The sequence below is a fragment of the Myodes glareolus genome, chromosome 14 (genome assembly GCF_982192425.1).
Source record: "Myodes glareolus chromosome 14, mMyoGla1.1, whole genome shotgun sequence".
Classification (NCBI taxonomy): Eukaryota; Metazoa; Chordata; class Mammalia; order Rodentia; family Cricetidae; genus Myodes; species Myodes glareolus.
Window position 1 is genome coordinate 73,520,506 of NC_142039.1, and position 24,778 is coordinate 73,545,283.

The 24,778-nt window shown below is 48.5% G+C and overlaps 1 protein-coding gene across 3 annotated transcripts in view; it reads right to left on the reverse strand.

The window, feature by feature from the left end:
* Nucleotides 1-13,764: 13,764 nt before the first annotated feature.
* Nucleotides 13,765-24,778, reverse strand: part of Klhl3 (kelch like family member 3) — a 113,164-nt gene continuing 102,150 nt past the window's right edge. For all 3 annotated transcript variants that reach the window (XM_087896637.1, XM_087896635.1, XM_087896636.1), the window contains 2 exons: nt 24,008-24,151; nt 13,765-18,520 (listed from right to left, as the gene is read on the reverse strand). In XM_087896637.1, the coding sequence (XP_087752763.1) occupies nt 18,492-18,520; nt 24,008-24,151 (173 nt within the window). In that variant the 3' untranslated portion in view covers nt 13,765-18,491. The remainder of the gene's footprint in view (nt 18,521-24,007; nt 24,152-24,778) is intronic.

A 24,778-nucleotide genomic window follows, 5' to 3' on the forward strand; every position in this document is an offset into this window, starting at 1 on the left:
AAAAGTCAAGGGCCTTCTACCTCAGTGACATTCTTAAGAGTCCAGTGGTGTGGGGCACAGAGAGATATTCCTTCTAAGGTGAAGAATAAGTTTTATCACCTGGTCCCTCCCTCCAACAAGAAAGAAGCTCACTCTTTAGCGGACCTGTCTATTCTTGAGAAAGCAGCATCTGGAGAGGACCTTCGCCCGTGTCCTCCCTGGTGGGACAGAAAGGACATGACAGCCTTCAGTCTTTCCATAACAGCCACACTAATGCATCCATGAGGGTGGAGCACAAATTGCCTTCCTGTTGGCCTCACCTCCCACACCTTTGCCTTGGGGCTAAATTTATACTTCTAAGTGTGTGTGTGCATGTACACATGTGTGTGGGACTACATGTGCCTGTACCTGCATGCATGTGCGGAATGAAGCCAGAGGAAGACTCATGCTTCCTCCTTTATCACACTCTGCTTAGTCCCTTCTGATAGGTTGTCTTGCTGAACCTGGAACTCACCATTTTTTAACATAATTTTTTATTGATTCTTTGAGAATTTCACATCATGTACCCCAATTCCACACATTTTCCAGTCCCTCCATATCTGCCCTTCACTGCTCTGATGTTTTCCCACAAATTTTACTAATAATAATAACAAAAATAATAAAAACAACAACAATTAAAAAATCCTGTCCTCCTCTGGGCTGTTGTCTGAGTTTCTGTCCTGCCCAGTTCCCGCAGTCGTTATGTCCCAAAGAAAATCACAGAAGTCTATATAAGTTATAAGCTGATTGGCCCATTAGCTCAGGCTTCTTATTAACTCTTATAACTTATATTAACCCATTATTCTACTATGTGTTAGCCACATGGCTCAGTACCTTTTTTTTCAGTGGGGCAGGTCACATCTTCCTTCTTCAGTGTCTGTACAGGACTGGGGAGGAATGGACTTTCTCCTTCCCAGAATTCTCCTGTTCTCTTTGACCCACCTCTACTTCCTGTCTGGTTGTCCTGCCTATACTTCCTGCCTGGCTACTGGCCAATCAGCATTTATTTAAAACATAATTGACAGAATACAGAATTGTCCCACACCACTGGGTTTTATATTACCGTTCACAGACCAGGCAGCTTTACCAGAGGCCAAGCTGGTCCTAGGAACCCCAGGTAAGGCTGCCCACTGCCCTCCAACACTCCTTAAAACTCATCCAACAAACCCAGAATACATCCCCTCCCCTGTGTTCCAACTCCTGTTGTGGAATAAAATATTTGTTTAACTATGTAAATATGTGTTCCATTTGTTTATTTTGAAGAATAATTGTTTGACTATGCAAGGATATGTTGATTTGTTTAATTATGTAAGCATGTGTTACTTTTGTTGATGCTGCATTTACTTAACTATGTAAAGATGTGTTGTTGTTTCACCTTGCCTGCCTAAGGCACCTAATTAGTCTAATAAAAAGCTTAACAGTCCAGAGCTAGGCAGAGGAGAGATAGTAAGGTCTGGCAGCCAAAGAGAAAAGGAGAAGCAGCCAGGAAGCCCTGGGCCAGACAGGAGGGAAGCAGGATGGGCATTATGTAGATGAGGTAAACGGGACTTGGGCAACACACAGATTACTAGAAATGGGTAATTTTAAGTTTAAAAAAAAAATGCTAGCTAGAAACAAGCCTAAGCTAAGGCCAAACATTCATGATTAATAAGTTCCCATGTCATGATTTGGGGCCTGGAGCTCCAAGAAAGCCAGTTACATATTCCTACAACTTTAGAAGATGACTTGAGGTCAGGCCAGATCTAGGAACCTTAGGCCTCAGAACCCCAGTGAAGACACCCTACTAGATCTAAAGACCTAAGTCACCAAAACCCTTGATCACTTAGGCTAGAAGACCAGAGCAGAAACAGAAACAGAAACCAAGGACCAAACACCCATCCAGCAGAAACAAATGCAGGAGTCAACACCTAGACTTAAAATCATCCCAAACCCAGAAGCCTAAACACCAGTGGAAAAATACAACCAGTAACAGAAAGAGCAAATGGCACCACCAGAACACAGATCTCCTACAACAGCAAGGCAAAACTTTCCAATGCAGATGAAGTAAAAAAAAAAAAAAAACCAACCTTAAAAATAACTTTATGAAGAAGATAGAGATCCTTAAAGAGGAAGTAAAAAAATCCCTTAAAGCAAAAAAATTGAAGAAAATCAATAATTCCCTCAAAGAATGCCAAGAAATCCAAGGTGGGAAAGCACAAACAGGTGAGTGAAATGGTGAAAGACCCAAAAATGGAAATAGAAGCAATAAACACACACACACACACACACACACAAATTGAGGAACTTTTGGAAGTGGAAAATCTGGGTAAGCAAACAGGAACTACAGATGCATGATGTGGGAAGTCCTTCTGTATATGTGTTGCTTTTATTGGTTGATGAATAAAGCTGTTTCAGCCAATGACTTAGCAGAATAAAGTTAGGTGGGAAATCTGGACAGAAAAATAGAGAGAGTAGGCAGAGTCAGGGAGACACCATGTAGTTGCCAAAGGAGATAGACTCCAGAACCTACTGGTAAGCCACAGCCTCATGCTGATACACAGATTAATAGAAATGGGTTAATTTAATATCTAAGACTTAGTTAATAAGACACCTAAGCTAATAGTCCAAGCAGTATTGTAATTAATGTAGTTTCTGTGTGATTATTCGGGTCTGGGCAGCCAAAAACCAATGAGCAGTCTCTGCTTACAAACTGTGTGCCATGGGTCAACTACATCCACATAAAACCTGGGAGAGCTTGGGAAGGAATTCTAGACACAAAAGAACAGAGTTAAGCACAGCTTCTTGGGAGCAGCATTTTCTCGGGTGGGCTCTGTTTGCTAGGGACAAGCACAGAGGCGTGATTCCTTTAAGAGAAGGCTTCCTGACTCAGCATTAGCAGCAAAACTGCATGGCTTCCTGGTTCAAGCTGGTGCAGTTATGGGGCACTTAAATGGGATCCGCGAGCAGCATGTTACAAATTGCTTAATGGTGTTATAGACCCGTTGTATCCCTGGAGCTGGGGCAGTGGGTATGGCTCACAGAGGCAGTAAACATGCCTCTGCCATGTTGGACTGGGCAGAGCAAACAGGTAGGGATTTGGAGCTGGTCCCATTTAGCATTTAAAAAAATAAAAAAGTGCACCTGGCCAGAAAATGATTACAGATACACAATAAATGTTTACAAATGTTTGTTTTCATTTAAAGGGGGATATGATATAGAGATGAATACTTTGCATTGGTATAAGTCATCCCAGGGTCTGGCACATACTGACCAACTCAGCTACCCCCCAGACCCACATTCAGTGGTGGTTGTCGGGGTGGGTTAACTCAAAGCACTGGATGTGGGCCTGGGGGGTAGCTGAGTTGGTCAGTCTGGGTCTCCACTGGGATTGCCGCCCCCCAGGCGAGAGGGGGAAGCCAGCTCTCCTATGCCAACACTATCAGGGTCAGCTCTCCCTAGGCAGTGGTAAGGGGTGGGGCCGGCTCCCTCAGAGCTGGGGTCATCAGGGTCAGGTCTCCCAGGGAGGGTGGCAGTTCAGACTTCACAGTTGGAATGGCTCCAGGTGGTAACACAGACAACGATATCAACACAGACTCCAGCTGTCACAGGTCCACAGACCCAGACATGGCTCTCAGCAGCAGCTTGGGCCTGGACACCAACATGGCCCCAGAGGACAACACAGACCACCAGATCTGCATGGCCCCAGTGGCGTCATGGCCCTTGGACACCAACATGGCCCCAGGAGACAGCACAGACCTCGGGCATCCGTGTGATCTTTGGTGGTAACAAGGGCCACAGATGTTAACACACATCCAGCTGTGGTAGGACCACAGACCCAGACGTGGTCCTCAGAAGCAGCCTGGACCTGGATGTCAACATGGTCCCAGGTGGCATTGTCATGACTCCAGCAGCAACATGACCCTTGGCACCAACATGGCCCCAGGGGGTAGCCCAGACCCCAGGCATCCTCTGGTCTTCAGTAGAAACAGGAGCCACAGACATCAACGCAGACCCTAGCTATGACAGGGCCACGGATCCAGACATGGCCCTCAGGGCTTGCTGTTTTTAAGCTAGGCTGGCAGCCAGCAAGCTCCTGGGATCCTCCTGTCTCCACCCCACCCCATCCCTGCTTCACACTGGAGTTACAGACGTGTGTGGTCATATCTGATTTTTTATGTGGGTGCGTGAACTCAGGTGCTAGTGTTTGCACAGCCCCAGCCCCTGGGGATTGTATTTCCAATACATGCTTTTGCCACACCCAGATCATAGATTGCATCAATGAAATGAAGCATTTCACAATATTATTCAATATGTTTAAAAACAGTTCATATGGCTGGGCAAAAATTGCTTATCTATTCATCAGCTGAAGGGCATGTAGTCTGTTGTTTTTACAACTCTCTTGAGCTATTAAGAAATAATGTTGCATGGGCATGGTGGCCCACCTTTAATCCCAGGGGCATGGTGATGCACACCCTTGATCCCAGGGGCATGGTAGCACACACCTTTAATACCAGAGGCATGGTGGCATACACCTTTAACCCCAGGGACATGGTGGCACACACCTTTAATCCCAGGGGCACGGTGGTGCACACCTTTAATCCCAGCACTCCAGAGGCAGAAAGAGGCAAATCTCGAGGCCAACCTGGTCTGCATAGTGAGCTCCAGGATAATCAGAGCTACACAGAGAGACCCAATCTCAAAAAAAAAAGTAAATAAATATTTAATAAATAAAGTTACTATAAAAGTTCATGTACAAGTTTTTGTTTGTGTGTATGTGTTATTTTCTTAAGCTTTTTTTTTTTATAAGACAAACTCTCACCGTGTGACCCTGGCTGGCCTGTAACTAGATTCCCAGAGCTCCACCTGCCTCTGCCTCCCAGGTGCTGATAATTAAGAAATACACCACCACACCCAGTTTTCTAGACAAGCTTTTGTGTGGTGTGTCTTCTGTCCTTGGAAGCAAGACTGCTGGGCAATATTGTAATTCTACATTTAAGTTTCAAGGAACAGCCTGGCTGGTCCCAGAGAAAACACACCGTGGCTGGGTCCCACTGGCCACAGATGAAGGATCTGCTCTCACAGGCCTTTGTCAGTCCTTCTTACTGTCCTCGGTTGGTCGTAGCTGTTCTGGTGGCAGCAGAGCTTCCTGCTGGGCTTCCTGTCGCATTTACCTGCTGGTTCCTGGTGCAGACCAGGCTTCAGTGTGTGTATTGGTCATTCACATGTTTGCTTTGGGAACGTATCTGCTCGAGTCAGCTGCCCATTTAAAACATCTGGTTATTTATTGTTACACATTACATCTGGTTATTTATTGTTACACATTTTTCATGTTCTCTGATGCTCAGCTCTCATCAAGTATATGATTTGCAGATATTTTTGCCCACTCTGTGAGCTGTTGTTCTCATCTGAAGCCCCCCCCCCCTTTTTGTTCTGAGGTCCAATTTTCTTCTGTGTTTTTTTTTGGGCGAATCTCAGATAGGAAAGGCCCAAGACCTTTGGCCCTAGGATGTTTCTCACTACTGCTGTGTCTTCGCATGTTTCAGGAACACAAACTATTGGTCCCATGTGTCAAAGCAATACTGAAAGGCCACCCAGCTGCACAGCTCCCCGCAGGATGGCTGAGCCTCTCTGCAGCCATGCTGTGGCTCTGCCTCTCAATCTCATTCTCTTCCCCGGAGGCTCTGCCTGGACCTGAGTGGAGCTCTGGGGTGTCAACTTGACTACCTCTAGAAATAACTAGAACCCAAAACACTGGATACACCTGCGAGGGATTTTTTCTTTCTTCATTTTAAAAACCACTTCTGGATCTCTGGATCTTTTGAGGTAGGAAGATTTCTGGGCCATACGTTCTACCAACGGCCTACATAAAGGAGATGGAAGAAGGATGCTCCCTCCCTTTGCCTGCTGGCGCTCACTCTGGCTGGCATGTCCGTTCCTTGACTAGCATTCTTCACCGGCATTAGCGCCTGCTTCTTCGAGATTCTGCTGTACACTGAAGACCAGCTGAGACATCCAGCCAGTCATTGGAGGACCAGCAGCCCACAGCCTGTAAGTCACTCCAGTAACCCCCTCTGCAGCTGGCCATGTTGGAGGGGCAGCAGATGGTAACTGACTTCAGGGGATCGGCCCACTGGGAAACAAAACCCTGATGTGGGAATCTCAGACAGACAAGACCCGAGACCCTTGGCCCCAGGATGTTTCTTGCTACTGCTGCGTCTTTGTATGTTTGCTGCTGCCATTTGTCTTGTGGTCTGAATGGGTGTGGGGAAGATCCCCACTGCCCTTAAAGCAGTACGACCATCACATGGAAATATCTTGTTCTACTGGGCATTTTTACCTGTGGATAACTATGAAAATGATTTCCTCCGAAAGTGTACTGTTTAACTGGAGCAATGATTTTATACAATGATAGTATCAATTTAAATAAGGTTTTGATGATTGAGGATTTTTAATAAATGTAGTAAGAAATTATAATAGAGGTTAGTTTAGTGGGAAAATTAACACAGGCAAAGGTCAGATAAAATGCTGCTCCCACCTCTGGTAAGGCAAAGGCTGCCAAGGATAAACAGTAAAACAAGGAAATGTCGCACAGCGAGAGCACGTGGGCTTCTATGGAGGAGCCGTACAGACTGGGACTTATGCTAGTGATTAAGAAAGACAATTGAGTCCCAGTAGCCCAGCTGGCTTAAATTCTTTTCATCTTAATGTTGAGAGATGTGTTCACAGGTTTCAGGTGAATCATAGCTGAAATAAAACTTTGAAAATAAGGTTAGACTAAGATGTTTTTCTCAAATAGCTTTGAGGTGAAAAACCCAAGAAGACAATCTTAAGTTTTCGAAAGACACATAGCTGAGCAAGGGACTTGTTAGGGTCAGGGAACAAAAACAAAGCAGCCCAATTATTGTCCGCTGACTGCCTTTCTTTCTCCCTAGGAGGGGATGGCGATTAATTCCTTGTGTCCATTTCTGCCCTCAGCTTCCTGATGTAAAACTGCTGATGAGCAGGTGTGCACCCCGAGGATTTAACATAGGGCTGGCTGATTCTTTTCATATATAAAAGTTAGATTTGTGGTTCTTCTAAGATTTCATATAAGGCTACCTTTTCAAATAAGTAATAAAATTATTGGCCCTTTCCTTGTAACTGCAAAATGCAGCCTGCCAGCAAAAGAGCTGACTGAGAAAAATACCTTGTTTACTCACACTCTGTTCATCTATCACAAGTTGCTTGGCCATGAATGCATGGGGTTCTTGGGACAACTTTTCACCTATAAGATGCAAAATGTTCAATCATGTGAGGGATATGGAAAACATGCTGTTTTACTTGCGTTCAATGTAATCATTCATTTAAAAAATAGAATGTAACCACATTGTAATTTGTATATTTCTTGAAATATTTTGCTGGGGTACATAAGCTGTAAGGAAAAAAATAAAGTTAGTTAGAAGGAAAACAAGAATGAGAAAGGAAAAGCACCAGGATAGATGTAGAGGAAAAATAAGGATAAGAATAAAAACAGAAGTCAGAAGGAAATCATCAAGAGTGGTGTGTGTGTGTGTGTGTGTGTGTGTGTGTGTGTGTGTGTGTGTGTGTGTTTTCCTTCATTCTCCTGGTAAAGTCTTAGTTCACCGACTCCATGGGTCCCCGTGAAGCCCTGTGCTACTGCAGGCTGGTACTCGAGGTAATGATAATCCTGTCTATATGTGGGTTCCATCTTTCAGCTCTGTTGCTCTAGAGTGCCCTGACTAACACAAGCTCTTAGGACCTCACCATTAGCCACTCATGTTCCCCACAGCCCTCAGAGAGCACCGCCTGCTGCTGGTTTCACAGCGTACCCTGACATAGCCCTTTTCCAGCTTCCTTTCTCTGCATATCCCCTTAAACCTCAAGAGTCAGCCGGGCTGAACTAGTTCTTATTTCTCGCCTCTCTCTAGCCTTTGTATTTGCCATTTCTTCCTCCTCTCTACTCAGAATTCCACCCTCCTCTTCCCTTAGGACACCCTGCAAACTCCATGGACCGCCCTCCTCCTCCCTTCCCAGCATTCCACCCACCTCTTCTCCAGGACGCCCACCACCGTCATTTGCACACACACACCCTTGCACACACACCCTGCACACTCCCCAACCTCACGCTCATCATGCGGCTTCAATGCCTTATTTACTGCGCTGTCTCCCCAGCTCCACTGAGCCTAGGACAACATAGACTCTGCCATTTAAGTCGCATTTCCAGAGCAGGCACTTCACGGCACATATACATCACAGAAGTAGCCCAGAGAAGGCAGCGACCGACTGCACATTGCTGCTCTTCACGGGCCTTCGGAGTGGCCCAGAGTCTTCAGGCCCGGTGGGAGAGTTCCGCTGGAGTCACACAGATCTCCAGGGTCCTTCATCCACCCAACTCACTTCTCCCCAGAGCTCTGTAGTCTTCCCAGAGGCAGCTGTTTCAGGCAGATTCAGGCAGAAGATGTCACGAGGAGCCACTAGAAACCGAGCCACCTTTGCAGGACGTGTGTGGGGCCTCATTTGGCTGCTTAGAGATGGTTTTATGGGCCTCCTTATCAGAATTTTGCAGCAGCCGCCAGCACCAGGACAGCGGGTCCCTTAGTTAATCATCCTAACAGGAGGCCAGGTCACATTAAAGTGATGGATTCTATAGCTAGAAAATGCATTTGGAATCCCTTGTGGGGCCTCAGCCATGCCCTCTGCCCCCTTATTGCAGACCTAAGCCACCGCAGGAAGAAGGATTGTGGGAAGACCTAGGATGGTGGGAAGGCCCTCGAGGAAACTGAGCATTCATTCCTTGGTGTGGCTCCCTCCCCCGGGGTGACACTGTGCTGAGCTGTCTGCCTAGGGTGCGCTGCTCTTCCGTCCAGGTAGCACGGACATCTTGGTGAGCCAGAATGAGCACCTGCATGTATAATGTCATGTGGCCGTCACTAGAATACTACAGCTTTCAGCTGCCACCATCCTCCCTACAGGATACAAAGCAAAGCCCGACCCCTTCCTCCCTGCTCCCTGTCTGGAGAAGAGACCTCATCTGGGAAGAACGGCGTAGGACAGCACCCTGGTAAGAGGCTGTCCACATCTCTATTGTGACTGGCTTCAGTTTAGCTCGGAGCAGGACGCCCGTCGGGCTACCATGAAATGCAAGGGTGTTCTAGAAGGCTGGAGGACCCATAACTGGAGAAAATTGCCTCCAAGAGGCAAAAACCAAACCTCAGCCACCTCCACTTTCCAGTTGTGACTCAGATTTATGGTGCCGCACAGATGGGTCATTCTTGAGATAAAGGTCCTAGATCTTGCTGCTGACAGGGCCCCTCAATCAGTGCTTCAGGGAAACTTCCAGTGCTGATAAATGAGCTGTCTCCAAGCTCCAGCCTCAGGCCCAGAAGGTCTCCATTGCTCAGGGTTTCTCATTTATCCTGCAAAAGGGACACACTCTCTTGATGCCAAGAAGAGCCAGCGAGATGGCAGAATTGGGGCTCTGAGAAGTCCCCCCGCCTCACCTTCCTGTGCTGCGTCCCTTCAGCCGAGAACACAGGAAACATCATTCTCACTAGTGACAAGGAGCCCAGGATTTACTCGGTGCCCAGACAGAATAACCTTCAGGGAGGATGCCAGAGGCCAAGACAGCAAAGTCCAAGGGGGTCAGTAGAGAGGAAACCACACAGTTTTAAGAGGCAGGTGGCCAGCAAGTCTATTGACAGCGCTAAATGCCTGCCTAATACCAATTCTCTCTCTCTCTCTCTCTCTCTCTCTCTCTCTCTCTCTCTCTCGCCCAGGCTGAACTCTGAGTTTGCCGTCTACCTCACTTGCATGTGCAACAGTGCAAGAGCTATCTGTTGTTACTCCACTGGGGTTTCTAGGGAAGTGTTGTTGGTATAGACCCTGCCCCTTCCACCCCTCGGACTGTTTCTTTTCTATGCCTGTTTTCTAATATGAAAACAGCCATAGGGCATCTACCCTGCAACATGCTAAAAATGGAAAAACGAACCAAAGGATCTGAGAAGTGATAGCAGAATGGAACAACTGTTCCAGCCCCAGAATTGAACCCCTGGGCTTGCGGTTCTACAAGCAAAATAACCCACTCCTTAGTTAAGCCCCTGGAGCGCTGTCGCAAAGAGCCAAGCACAGTCCTGTTTGGTAGTGAAGGCTCTTCTGAGAATCCAAGCAAATGGCGTTGCCTCTCAAAGCTGCATTCCGTTTGTGTAAAGGAGACAACAAAGAATAAACGCCAGTAGCGCATCACACACTGCGCGCAGGCGCCTTGAGGAGCCCTCGGCACTTGTCATCCACCGCATCAAGAATGCAACCACCATATACAGCAAGCAGAGACGGTGCATGCAAGAATACCTATGCCCATTGCCTCACAAGACGTCCGTGAGGATCCAGGGAACCCTGGACTAAATAATGTAACCCCGCTCCTCGAGTGCTTCCAAAGCCCTGTTTCTGAGTTACCCGTCAAGGACTGGATGAAGATGAACGTGTGAATACTTGATCCTTGATCCTAGCCAAGAGGACTGGAAACCATGAGAGGCAAGTCTGGTGAGGGTAGGAACCTCATGCCTACTCAGAAGGAAGAATCACACCACGGCAGGAATGGATAGAGAAGCCAAGCGGGGACACGTGGCAGCCTGCTGCCCTGCTGCCTGGCAAGCAGCCTCTCCAGGAAGCCCGTTTGTGCCCACACATCGGTGAGGTCAAGCATGGTGCTCTAGTCCTGCCCTGCCTCGTATTGGGAGGTGTAGAAAGCTGCATACTTGCCCCAGATGGATATCACTGAGAACAGCCTGTGAAGGGTGTTCACATCACATCACGGCCTCCAGGGTGGGTGATCTCACGGGCTTGAAGGGAGGTGCGGAACTGGAGGAAGCAGTGGACACAGAATTGGGCAGCTCTGCCACAAAAGAGAAACACCAGGGCCACAGGATTTCCTGTCAAATCTGCACTGGTCATGACCCAGAAAGCCACAGGGTGGAAAGGTGTGGGTTCATAGCCATAGAGTACAAATAATCTCATCTGATGCCTTACATTTTATTCACTTAACATGCGTGGGCATTTTGCCTGCATGTATGTATGTGCACTACGCACATGCAGTACCCAAGGAGGCCAAAGGGGGGCGTAAATCCCCTGGGTCTGTAGTTAGAGTCATGAGCCTCCATGTGAGTGCCTAGAATCCAACCCTGGTCCTCTGGAAGAGCACCCAGTGTTTTTAACCACGGAGTCATCTCTCCAGCCCCTTGAAAAAAAAGTTTTAAGAAATCCAAGTGGTTCCAGGTGAAACCAAGTCTTTCCAGACGGCCTCACTGGGCCTCCGGCAAAATTGAAGCCTGGCCAGCCACGGTCCAGAGATAGACAATTTGTCCCCCTTCTGTGTGCCTCACCCCTCCTGCACACCCCCAGCACCTCAGGCTCACACACAGCATACATGGGCATATGTGGGCATACATGGGCATACACAACCATCCTGCAGGAGACTCTGCCTCCTAGTCTGAAGGTTGTGCTGCCACAGCTGCTCCTAGGGCCTGAAGAGTCTGCTTCTCCACCTCAGGGAGCTTTCAGTTTCAGTTTCTCCAAGGTCACCAGCAGGTGTTTCCCCTGTATCTCACAGATTGAGGGCTGACTGAGCAGCAAGAGACTGACCCAAAGGTACCTGACCCCTTTGTAGACATGAGGCTTTGAATGTGTCTCTGCTGCTCCGAAAGCTTTATCTGCATCATCACACTGGTCAATCTCCATGGTTTTAAGAAATGGTTCTAGCTCCCTCTGGTCCCCTTCTCCCTGGCCCTCAGTCCTGCTGGACCTTACCTTAGTTTGGGTTTCTATTGCTGTGAAGAGACACCATGACCACAGCAACCCACATAAAGGAAAACATTCGTTGGAGCTTACAGTTTCAACTGTTTAGTCCATCATCTTCATGGCAGGACATGGTAGCGTGCAGGCAGGCACGGTCCTGGAGAAGGAGCTGAGAGTTCTTCATCTTGATCTGCAGGCAACAGGAAGTGAACTGTGTGCCACACTGGGCATAGATTGAGTATACAAGACCTCAAAGCCTGCCTCCACAGGGACACACTTCCTCCAACAAGGCCACACCTACTTCAAGACCACACCTACTTCAAGGCCACACCTACTTCAACAAGGCTGTACCTCCTAATAGTGTCACTCCCTACAGGCCAAGCATTCAAACACATGAGTCTATGGGGGTCATACTGTTGAAGCAAGCTGCTTGTTGGTTCCCGGCAGTTCAGACCCAAAATAATTACATAGAAACTATATTGTTTACAATACTGTTTAGCCAATAGCCTAAGTATATTTCTGACTAACTCTTACATACTAATTTAACCCATCTCCATTAATCTGTGCATCACCACAAGGTCGTGGCCTACCAACAAGATTTCAGTGTGTCTGTCTCCAGCGGGGCTACATGGCTTCTCTCTGACTCTGCCCTTCTTTCTCCCAGCATTCATTTTAGTTTTCCCCACCTATCTCTATTCCCTGTGCAGGCCCAAGACAATTTTTCTATTAACCAATCGTATTCACATCATACAGAGGGGAATCCAACACCACATACCTATTCAGACCACCACAGTCCCCTTCTCCCATATTTTTAGGGAAGTGATAACTCCTCTCTGGCTCTGTGTGTGTCTCACTCTCTGTTTTGTGTCTTCAGAAAAGGACAAGGAACCCTCATTTTACAAACAAGAAGACAAAGAGGGCATGTGAATTCCAACAAGTAACAAAGCCATGTGCAGGGCCTCCTCCTAGCTGGGGACAGTGGGCAAGAAATCAATGTCTCCCTGGGAGTTTGGAGAAGTTTCTGAGGTCCAGGCATTGATGACCCCCACTTCTCCGAAGAGCACCTACCAAACACAGTCACCAGCCTTGTGACAAAACTCAGCAGGCAGCCTCAGAAGGGTGGGGGAACTGGTTCTCCTCTCAAGGGTCTGACAATTAACCCTTGTGGTGCTGTGAATTAGCAGAGAAATACAAAGTCACCTGCCTCTTCAAAGTAGGCACGGCACACAGTGACTGCACAATAAATGCTAACCTCTGCCTTACGATTCCCCTTCAGACACGTGCATTCCCGTTTGGGCCTCTACCCCCAAGGGACATTAAGTTCCTGTTCATGACTCAGAGGGCTGTGTTGAGACTCAACCTCCTAACTTCCACTCATCCTCAAGGGGTAAAAGAAGGGAGACCAGAGCAGAAGCCAGGAGGAAGGAGTGTGGGGTAGAGGGCCAGCGTCACCCGAGTCCAATTTTCTGGCTTTCCCTCCATCCTTACAGTCTGTCCAAGCGCCAAGGACGCACTGGACCCCGGATGCCTATTTGTTACCTCTTATGAGGCAGAGCCCCTGGCAATCTGAAGAGACCTAGAACCGTGTGGTCTTTTCCCAGAGGGACATTTGCGTCAGCAGGCAGATGGCTATGAGAGATCGCCACCAAGCTAAGCATTCCACACGCCTGGGATACAGTTCAGCTTTCAGGAGTGATGTCAGAACAGTCAGCCACCGCCGCCTCCAGCCCCAGATCCCAGCAACCACCCCGTCATCATCCACACCAACCCTTCTAGAGGGACTGCCTCCTCTAGACCTCTCGAAAGGGCTCCGTGGGCCTGCACTGTGCTGGGGCCAGGTGACAGACGTCAGAGGGTTCGAGGCCTTGTGCAGCAGGTTCTGAAGGGAAACTTCCATCTGATTGTGTGTGGGGAGGAGTCTCCCCTTTATATACTCGAGACAGAAGAAATGTTACGCAGTGAAAATGAAGCCGAGGATGTTTGCGCAGTTCCGCTTTTATTGAAATGCCACGTACAGTTTGGGGAACTGGAATGGGATCCTATTAAAGTAACACATTTGGGGGAATGTTTTTCGGCTTTCGCTGTATTGATCACATGACCAGTGTTCTTTTACAAGATATACAGTCCCTGACATTCATGCAGAAAACAGCAGATCAGACAGACCATGGGCCTGTGCCAGTGTCGGATGATGACTCATGTCAAGCCCAGGCCAGGACATCCACACATACACAGTCTGTGTCTTGAGTTTTCTTTCAAAGAAAGTATTTTACACATCATATACAAATTAAACAAGAAGTCCAACAAAGGTCCTTTATTACCACCAAAAGGAGGGAAATCATTTACAGTCTAATAACCAAAGGCAAGAACAGCACAGGGCCCATTAATCCCTGCAGATGCCACAGCCCCGTGCATTCCTGCCGTGGCTGCCGCTACATCCAGGAGTCACTGAATCCCGTGGTAAAGGCTGCACAGGGCCTCTAAGGCTGTGATTGCCCACACAGAAGAAGCCTCTCTGTCCCCGTATGTTGGAAGTGCGGCTGGATTCTCTGCTTGGTCAGTAGATAAACAATATGACTGAACATGGGGAGTCTAAGCAGTGCAAACACACACATGGGGAAAAACAGCCCTACTGAAACCACCCATGGGACCACTTCCTTGCTTCTATGCATCAGAGCCTTGGACACTCTGTCCAGCTGAATGAGTTTGCTCAGCCTCCCAGCTTGATCCAACCAGGTGCAAACAGGAAGAAGGCAGTTTAAATGGCACCTATCCCAAAAATAATAAATTAAGATTTAAAAAAAGAGAAACAAGAGTCCTAAGACAGATAAATGCACAGAACAGAGTCTGGAATGGAGACAGCTCAGGAAAAAATCAGTGTGAGCATCTGTTAAGCACATTCTTCCCAGAGGTCATGAGGGACCCCCCTTCCTAAGTACAGAGAACGCAAACTTCCCAAAGAGACAGGATCCAGCCACAGAGGCCTCGAGTACTAGAAACCTCCAAAAACCAGGAGACGATAGAGAATAAGCCAGGTCTGCCGGGTCCGGACAGCCTAGGGAATGGCCCAGGGGATGAGGGCCAACCCAGCCCCAACCCTGCAGATTCAAAATCACAAAGAGATAGGAGATATAGACAGACAAGTGCTGAGTCAGGTTGTCCATTAGTCCTAGAAACTGAAAGGCAGAGCCCCATGGCTGTGCCTTGGAGTCCCACGGTCTCCCTGAAACGCTACGAACCTGGAGCTATGGACAGAGGCGTCTGAGAGGCGAGAAACCAAACAAGGAGCGCTACAGGTGCACATTGTCAGGGTGAGCGACACACGGAATAGCATCTCATTATTGTGCACAATAGAAAGCGATTCAAATATCATGAAAAATTATCTATAAAAATATCTACAGTAAAGCTTTAGCTTGAAAAAGCTGCAGCTTCGATTTTACAAAATAAAAAGGCAATCTTTGAAAGGATCTGGCTCAGAGGTATACAAACATTACACAACAGATATCAAAGTGGAACAACTCGAAGAAAGCATCTGAGGGGATATTGCAACTGGTTTGTCATGAGACAGAATTAAGAACTCTTATTGCATAGCAGAAAAATGAGGTCACTTCATTTGCATAATACTGCCATGATTTTAGATGGAGATGCTATTGGGTACTTAGGAGAAGTAGCTTCAGGATTCAGAAACTGACTTCTACGTTGTCCGAATTAGCATCCAAGTGGTGTCTGGGCTGCTTCTGACCTTGGGTCTCGATTCCATTTGGCCACTGCAGTCAGATTTTAGATGGAGCCCTGGCACGGCTGTGCTCACAAGCAGTGGCAGCTGCTCTGACAGGGGGAGGGGGGGAGGGTAACCCGCCACATGACTAACACCGACTTGAAAGTGAATCTGAATTGCCCACCGTGGGGAGACGTCGACCTGATGCCTGAGGATGGAGCAACACGAGTCTCGGGGTGGCATCTGTGGGCAGCTAGGACAGATTGGCTTTTTGGTGATGACGTGCCAGTGTTCTAGTCCCCAGGAGAAAGGACGCCCGAGGGTGAAATGAGCGGAACCCTTAGCAGCTTTGCCTGCAAAAGCAGGGCTCTGCAGGAAGGGAGACTGAAGGTAGGGCCAACGACAGCGGAAACGACAGCGGAAACGCCAGCAGAAACCGCAGCTGACCAGCTTCCATGGAAGGGGGGATTCTCTCCAGGAAGAGACTCACCTTGACCCCTAAATATAAAAGTCTAAGTTCTTGGTGCGAGTGGGGGAGGAGGTGGGGTTACCTTTCACCTGAAATGGAGTGCTGATACAAACAGCAGATTTGACTCTGGTCCCCAACCTTATCTTCACGGCTCGCACCTCAAACAAGTCCCCAGACTTCCCTGGAGAGGGAGAAAGGGGATCAGGGGTGCATTCTACCCCCTTTCTAGGAGGGGGCAGGCAGAACTTCCCGGAAACCAGGACATCTGCCAAGAAACGTTTGCATTCCTTGGGAGACATTTCTTCTGGATCCCCCAAAGCTGGGTCTCCTAGCTACTGACTATCCTAAGGCTACTAACTATCTGGGTGTTGTGCTGCCTAACTTCTGCTTAGCATTAGAAAGGAAGATTTTACTCTTATGAAAGAGCGCACACTAAAGGCTCAGTAAATACGCAGTGGTCACCTCGCTGGAGAAGCTGGCTTCCAAACTCAAAGGGCAGGAGGTGCCATCCCCCTGTGTGTGTGCTTTGAAGAGCCTACTTATAGCAGAAGCCCAACATTTGAGTTCACAAAGTCCCATGGTCTCCTCTACATAGATTCTGACTTCAGGAGGCCAAAACTCCACGCCCTGGGTGTGAGACTGCTCTCTAGACACAAAGTCTCTCCTCCTCTGAGAGCAAAAACTCTGATACAAGCAATTTTCTAGCTTAGGAAGAGTTCAAACGACTTTGAGGTTCTTTGTGTGTAAGGGGAGGGTGGGTGTGTGCAGAGACCAGAGATCAGACTTTGATGTCCGTCCTCAGGAGCCACACAACCTGTTTTGAGATGCACTGTCCCTGGGTTGCTGGTCAGCCTAGGCTGGCTGTCCCCAAGCCTCAGATACCAGCCTTTCTCCGCCTTCCCAGTTTTGAGATTGTAGGTGCATGTTGCTGTACCTGGATTTTTTTTACACCAGTGCTAGAGACCAAACTCATGCTTGTGTAGCAAACGCGTCCCCCCACCCCTTACTGTGTGCTTCCATGCACCTCCAAACACCACCCCAGGGGCTTGACATTACACTCTGAGACATTTTGCTCTGTGGCTGAGCAAAACTTTCCTCAGTTGCTTTCATTTTTAAAATACAGGTGTCTTTGAGGAATATCTCCAGTCCTGGACCCACTACCTTCTCCTCCACAAAGGGGAGAATGAGAAGGGATGTTGGGGAGGCTGAGGAACAGATATGGACCTTGAAGCACGAGAAAGGGAAGACAGATATAAACAGCCCTGACTATTTCACAAAGTGCCGAAGGTCAGATCCAGCCATTCACGTCCCTCTGAGTTACATGTGGTCCCACCTAACACGGGGGCAAGCCTATCTCTGGGTTTAGTGGTAGGGTGACCTTTTACTTATCATCCGCATGAGAACTGATACCATGAATAAGTAAGCCTACATAACAAGCATAATAAATAGGATTGGTGCCCTGTGAACACTCAGAAGCAGGGTCCCTGTCTGAGACCTCTGTGGGTGGGAACAAATCCATACCACTTTGGTTTTTCTGTGTTTTGTTTTGCTTTTTTTTTGTCTGTTTCTCCCCAGTGTTCTATTTAGGGCTTCTCTGAAGAGTTTGTTTCCCTGCTGAAAAGACACAAAATCTTCCAAACCTGGAATCCATGACATCAAAGACTAGGGGCCAAGATGTGAGGACAAAACAGTTCTCATCCACTTCCTGGAGTGAGTGCAGCAGAGGAGGAGTGACTGGTAATGGCCAGAAGAGGCTGCACCCCAGAGGTGCATGGAGGATGCAGGGCAGCTCTGGGGAAGCCCCAGTTCATCCACACGGCTGCAGTAGTCAAGGCATGATCCCAGACGTGGTTGAAGGGCTGCTTTTGCCTAGTTCTGCCTGGACCCCAAAAGGCAGCAGCTTCAGTAGTCGAGGGTCCTCGTGGGACGAGCGCAGAAGACATTGGTAGGTGTTTTAGCATCGTGAAAGATCAGTAGTAAAGAAATCCAGTAGACACTCAGACAGCCCCAGCCCTCACTGAAATGTTCCTACACACACAAACACAAACGCATGGATGCATGTGCACGGGCACACACACACTTCAAGGTTCTCCATTGTCCTGTAGAAACACACACACACTTCAAGGTTCTCGCCATTGTCCTGAAGAAACACACACACGGACACGGACACGCACACACATACACACACACTTCAAGGTTCTCGCCATTGTCCTATAGAAACACACACACGGACACAGACACGCACACACACACACACGCAAAAAGCCCAAGGAGCTTTTGTGGGGCTGTCAGAAACACAGCTGTTTAGGGCAGAAACCAAAGCACCTCGGAGCAGAAGGTGGACCGTCAGTGTCCACACTGAGAGGGACAAGGCTGGCCCACTAAGACAACGAGGGTGGTTCTCAAATCACTGCAGAGCCTCCCAGTTAATCTCATCAGTTGTCATGGTCCCGCCGCTCCGTGCTCCGGTCACAGGTAGTGCCCGCTCCTTCCTCCACCTCCTGGCAGTGGGAGTCTGGGTCACAAAGATCTGTGAATCACAGCCACACCTGACACGGAAGGGAAAGAAAGTCACCATCTACGCTTCTCCGAAGTTAATCAGAGTCCCAGCGGGTCCAGGAATCTGCCATACCCTGTCACAGCCCGTGGAAGGGTCACATGCTATCGCTGCCAGGAGCTGGCTGTTTCCACTCTGACAGCCACATCCTGGTGGGACATTGAATCCATGAGCATGATCTCAAACAGCACATGCCAGCAGACACACCCAACTCCTCTTCCTGACCATGGCACCCAGCTTAATACCCCCCACATCCCCCACTGAGGACCCAGAGACATCTGTTCCAAATCGGTATCATTTCCTGGAGAAGCAATGGCTGATACAGGTCGACTTTGCTACTTTTAGAAATCACTGGGATGAACTATGAAGAACAATACACCAACTCCATGGGAAGAAGGAAAAAGAAACTCCAATCCAAGCCTTGCCCAGAGGCGATCTGTACCGTGGTCTTCAGTGAGTTTCTTCACACCTGCAGGCTACTTCTCACATTGCTCGCTGTCATGGAACTGAGACCCTCATCCAGCGCTCAGTTCCCAACTGGATAAACTTTCCAAACATGCACTGTGTGTCACTGCTTTTGTTAAACTTAACCACACTGAGGTCCTAACTCTGAAAATCCATGTGTCACCCAAGTTTCACCGTAGTCCACTGAGACCATCTGGAAGATATTAGAGGCTGAAGAAGCCAACATCCCTTCTGCACACTGTTCTCCACTATACACACCAGCGAGTGACACACTCGGCCTGCTAGACGGCTTCCCAAATGCCCTGTCGCCTGGTCCTAGCCAATGAGACTGGAAGGCAAGCCTTCTGGGGTGTGACGGCAGCTTGTCCACTTCTGCTGCCTGGGACCACACACCTCCTTCCTGGTGGAAATCAGCACCAGGCAGGGTTCTGGAACCTGCTACTAAATAATAACTCAGAAAGTGTCATGCAAATGGATGGAATTAGAAAACGCTATCCTGAGTGAGGTAACCCAGACCCAAAAGGATGAATATGGTATGTACTCACTCATCGTGGATACTAGCTATAAACAAAGAATATTGAGCCTATAGCTCATAATCCTAGAGTAGCTAAGTAATAAGGTGAACCCTAAGAAAAATATACATACCTGGAAAGTGGAAACAGACAAAATTGAGAGTGTGTGTGTGGTGGGGGGGGGAGAAAGGAGGGCGGAAGGGGAAGAGAAGGGGAGAGGAGAGGGGTGAGAAGAACTTGAGGGAATGAGACAGTTGAGAAGGAGGAAGGACAGAGATGAGAGCAAGGAAAGAGATATCGTGATTGAAGGAGTCATGATAGGGTTAGCAAGAAACCTGGGTCTAGAGAAATTCCCAGGAATCCACAAGGATGACCACAGCTAAGACCCTAAGCAATAGAGGAAAGGGGGCCCAATCTTGACTTGCCCTGTAACCAGACTGATGAGTATCTTAAATATCACCATAGAACCTTCATCCAGCAACTGATGGAAACAGAGGCAGAGACTCACATCAGAGCCCTGGACTGAGGTCCCAAGGTCCAGTTGAAGAGTGGGAGGAATGAGAATATGAGCAAAGAGGTCAAGACCATGATGGTTCACTCACTGAAACAGTCTACCTGAGCTAATGGGAGCTCACCAACTCCAGCCAGACCAGGAAGGAACAAGCATAGGACCAAACTAGTCCCTCTGAATGCGGCTGACAGTTGCATGCCTGGGGCAGACTGAGGGGCCATTGGCAGTGGCACCAAGATTTATCCCTACTGCATGTCCTGGCTTTTTGGAAACCTATTCTCTTTGAATGATACCTTGCTCAGCCTAGATATAGTAGGGAGGGCCTTGGACCTTCCCCAAAGCAATGTGCCTTACCCTCTCTGAGGATTGGATGGGGTGGGGTAGGAGGGTATGTGGAGGGAATGGGAGGAGAAGAGAGAGTGGGAACTTGGATTGATATGTATAATGAAAAAAATAGTTTGTTTTCTTTTAAAAAATAAAAATAAGAAATAAAGTGCCCACAAGTGAACAAGTTTGCTAGAAGGTTTTTTTTTTCCCTGTTCTGTCTTTGGGGGTTTATTTTGTTTTTCAAGACTGAGTTTCTCTGTGTAGTATTAGCTGTCCTAGAACTCACTCTGTAGACCAGGCTGGCCCTCAAGCTCAGAGGCCCATGAAGCACGACTAATAAAAACTCAGAGAGAGAAATTGGGGTTCAATTTGAAGATCCAAAAACCAAAGCCTGGTTTCTATAAGCAACTAGTGTGGCTACTGGTATTAAAGGTGTGTGTCACCACTGCCTGGTCTGTAAGGCTGGCCAGTGGGGTTGATTTACTCTCTGATCTTTAAGCAAGCTTTATTTATTAAAATACAAATGAAATGCCACTACAGGCCCACCTGCCTCTGCTTCCCGAGGGCTGGGATTAAAAGCGTACGCCACCACTGCCTGGCTTGGAGATTTATTTTAACATGCTCCTATAGCTATAAAATACTCTGACTGATGGTGAGGTTAAGGAAACACAAATTAAAGAATAGGAGGACACGCCATCATGGACACTTTGCTTGAGATACCCATTCCCTCTTCATCCCTGGCTAAAGAGCCTGGAGGCAGGCGGAACTTGGCTCCAGACCAAAAGCTACCACCTGGCCTTGGCAGCCTCTCCTGTGTCTCAGACATCTCTCTCACTGAGCAATACCTGCTAAAAAGCAGGCTCTCATGGTGTTTTCATGTAGTGTTTTTCATATGAGCCTATTTTATTAAGAAAGCAATATGCTCTCATTATGGAAAATGCAGAAGAAAAAAGGAGAAACCTTTATTCCCTCAAAGAGAACAACCATCATCTCTTCAGTCCTTTCCAGCTTCTAATAATAATCGGAACGTGCTAACTCGTGGTGGCTCACGCCAGACAGGCTCCATGCCACAAACCATACATACGGTATCATGGTATCACGTTGCAGTCTCTGAAAGGCCCTCGGAGGCCCAATCTAATTTTATCTCCATTTTCCAACTGAGCCAATGGAGGTTCGGTCAGGCTGAATGCGTCGCCCAGAGACCCAAGGCTTGTGGCAGATCTGAGAATTCAACATCCAAGCCCTCCAAGCTCCCTCTCCTCCGGGATAGGACCTGAGCACTGGGCACCCTCGGGCACATACAGTGTGAGTCCTCCTCAAACCCAGCATGTCAAGCACAAGCATTTTCTCCAGACATTAAAAACAAAGGAGGTGGGGATGAGCTGGGAGGAGTTGGGGGAGGGAAAATCAGAATCAGAATATACCTACAGTATGAAAAAAATCTATTTTCAATTTTTAAAAAGAAAAATATACCCACTGAATTCCATACAATATTTAATTATTTCACTAATGTCAATTCATTAAATACTATCATTTTCGGGAGAGGGGGAGATGCTATTATAAGCAATGCCCTGATAAGGTATGTCTGCCTTAATAACACATTCACTTGGTCCATTGGTTTGAGCACAAAATGGCCCGATTGTCTCCTTCCCACCAGTTCTGAGTAGGCAGACAGTGGTGCAAGGCTTTGAAGTATTCAGCAGATCTGTGAAATCCTGATGGGTTCTACTCAGCCCACCCACTTCTCATTAACACAGAGGTGGAGCCGGAGGATCCCACCCACTTCCTCAACCTACAAAACAACCTGTCCCCTCTGTAGTTTCAGAAAGAAAAGGTGCTGATCTTCAAGAGCACGGGGTTGTTCTGGCGTCCAATGCTTCCAATGTCTTAGTGGAGGAAAATGTAACAGGGTGAGAAAGACTTAGAGGAAGGGACGGCGAAAGAGACACATGGCAGAGGGGAAGGGTGACGGAGCCCTTGGCACCCGCAGGACACCTGGACAAGATGAAACAGCTGACAGCTGACCTTTCCCGTGGGAAACAAGAGTAAGAGGAGGGGCACTGGGGCCAAGGTGTACCTGACACGAGATAACGAGTTTTTAATACTTGGAATAATTAGCGGATGGCACACAGTGTGTGCTCGGTAAATAAACATTAAGTCCACATGGAGCTGAATGTTCAGGCCAGACATAAGAAGCTGGGCTTGTATTTCTCCTCTTCAGAGGATCCCTGACCAATAGCAACTCACGGCCCTGCACTGCACTGAACTTGGTACTGCCTCCTACAAGAAAGAGCCTCTACACCAGTCTGCCCCTTCTCCCCCACCCAAGTCTATCCCTTACACGCCAGTCTGCCCATTACCCCCCAGTCTATTACCCCCAGTCTGCCCGTTACCCCCCCAGTCTACCCATCATCCTAGTCTACCCATTACCCTTCAGTCTGCCCATTACCCCCAGTCTATTACTCCCCAGTCTGCCCATTGCTCCCAGTATGCCAATTACTCCCCAGTCTGTCCTTTACCCCCCAGTCTATTACCCCCCGGGTCTACCTATTACCTCCCAGTCTGCCCATTACCCCCCAGTCTATTACTCCCCGGGTCTACCCATTACCCCCCCCCAGTCTACCCATTACTCCCCCAGCCCCTTTACTCAGCCTGAGCAGGGACAGTAGAAGGGGCGTGGCTTAGTTAGAAGTCAGACCTACACTTGAACTCTGACTTTGGTGCATGCTTGTTAGCAATGTGGCTGACCTTTGGTGATCGCTTACAGTCCCACAACTCAGCTGCAAAATTGAGGATGAAGTCCCATTCAGCCCGAGGGCTGTCGGGAAGGTGAGAGGGAACACACACACCGTACCTACTACACTGGCTCACAGCTCAGGGAGGGGTTAGAGTTGGTACAGAACATGGTCCCTGCAGGCTCTCCGGTTAAAGGAGAGGTGCTAGAAGCTCTAGGAGGTGGAGGGAGCGAGTAGCAGGAGGTATGCCACCGAAGGGGTCTCAGATACACACATATACATACACATACACACGCGCATACACACATTCGTCCCTCTCAGGAAGTTGTCACAACAAGAAGATAATACCTAACATCAGAAGTACACAACAGTCGGCGGTGCTGGCGCTTGCCTACAATCGCAGCACAGCCTGGTCTACAAAAGCTAGTTCCGGGACAGGCACCAAAGCTACAGAGAAACCTTGTCTAAAAAAAAAAAAAAAAATGGTGCACAATAAAAGGCAGCTTGTGTGTGAGATTGTGACCAGCCATTCTTACAGCCATTCAGTCCTGAAGCACCCCATTCACAGTTCACGGGAATCCTGTATAAGCATCTGGTGTTTCCCATCTGTGCAGACAGGTCGACCCGACCTAATGTCTAATGAGCAAGAACTGTGTTCTCCCATTCACATGGTGCCAGGCATGGCCAAGGCAGGTCATGGCTCAGGTTCATGGGAAATGACCCCCTGGAATATGACATAAAGTCTTCTGCACGGCTACATCCAGGTTCATGGGGGGAAGTGCTAATTCGCAGCATCTATCCTGGGCACACAGTGAGGATAAAATTGCCTGCAGCCCTGCAGGAGGTACTCCCTTCCCGGCTAAGCCAGCACATCCCCCATGCTCTTCCTGCCCTTGGTGTGGTGGTTCCTGGAACAGGACCCCACTGACCTGCGTAGCTCCTTCCGGTGCTCATGTTGGCTGGCAGCAGCGTCCACTTGTCAGTGACGGGGTTGTAGTATTCCACGGAAGCCAGGTTGCAGGACCCATCATCCCCTCCAACCACATACAGGAGCCCGTTGACTGCACAGACCCCTGGAAACCAAGCAGAAGTCACAGGGTCAGTGGGAGTACCCGAGACCAGGACCCACGGGCAGCTGATGCCCGAGCCCTGCAGCCTCTTTCTCCAGTTTCTGTAGCCCAGCAGAGATGCCACTTGGAGGTCTGAGTCCACTCAATGGAGGACCATGCTGGGCACAGCTACTGGGCTCTGAGTGTCCCCTTTCTATGGAGGCCGCTGCTCTCACTGGGGAGCTTTTATTACTATGTGGTCCTACAGATGCTCCTGCTGTGTCCCCTCCCCCAGCTGCTGCCACATTATAGAGTGAGCATTGTGGGTTCTCCCTGTGGAAACATTATAGAGACATGGCACAGGTCTCCCTGCGGGAACATTGCCTGTGGGTCATGCAGCCCTCCCTGTCAGCCTGAACTAGGGAAGAGACAGGATTCCACACACTCCTATATCTCTGCACCCTCATTCTTCCCAGCTGAGCCACATGTTGCGTCCACCCCATATGCTGCTAGTGGCTGTGCCCATAACCCCTCTTAAGATGAGCGTCTGAATCCACACACATCTGGATTCAACTCAGGCTGAGGCTCCTTTCTCATTCTTATCTCCGAGTGAGCTTGTTTGATGGCAGGGTCTCATGAAGCAGGACAGAG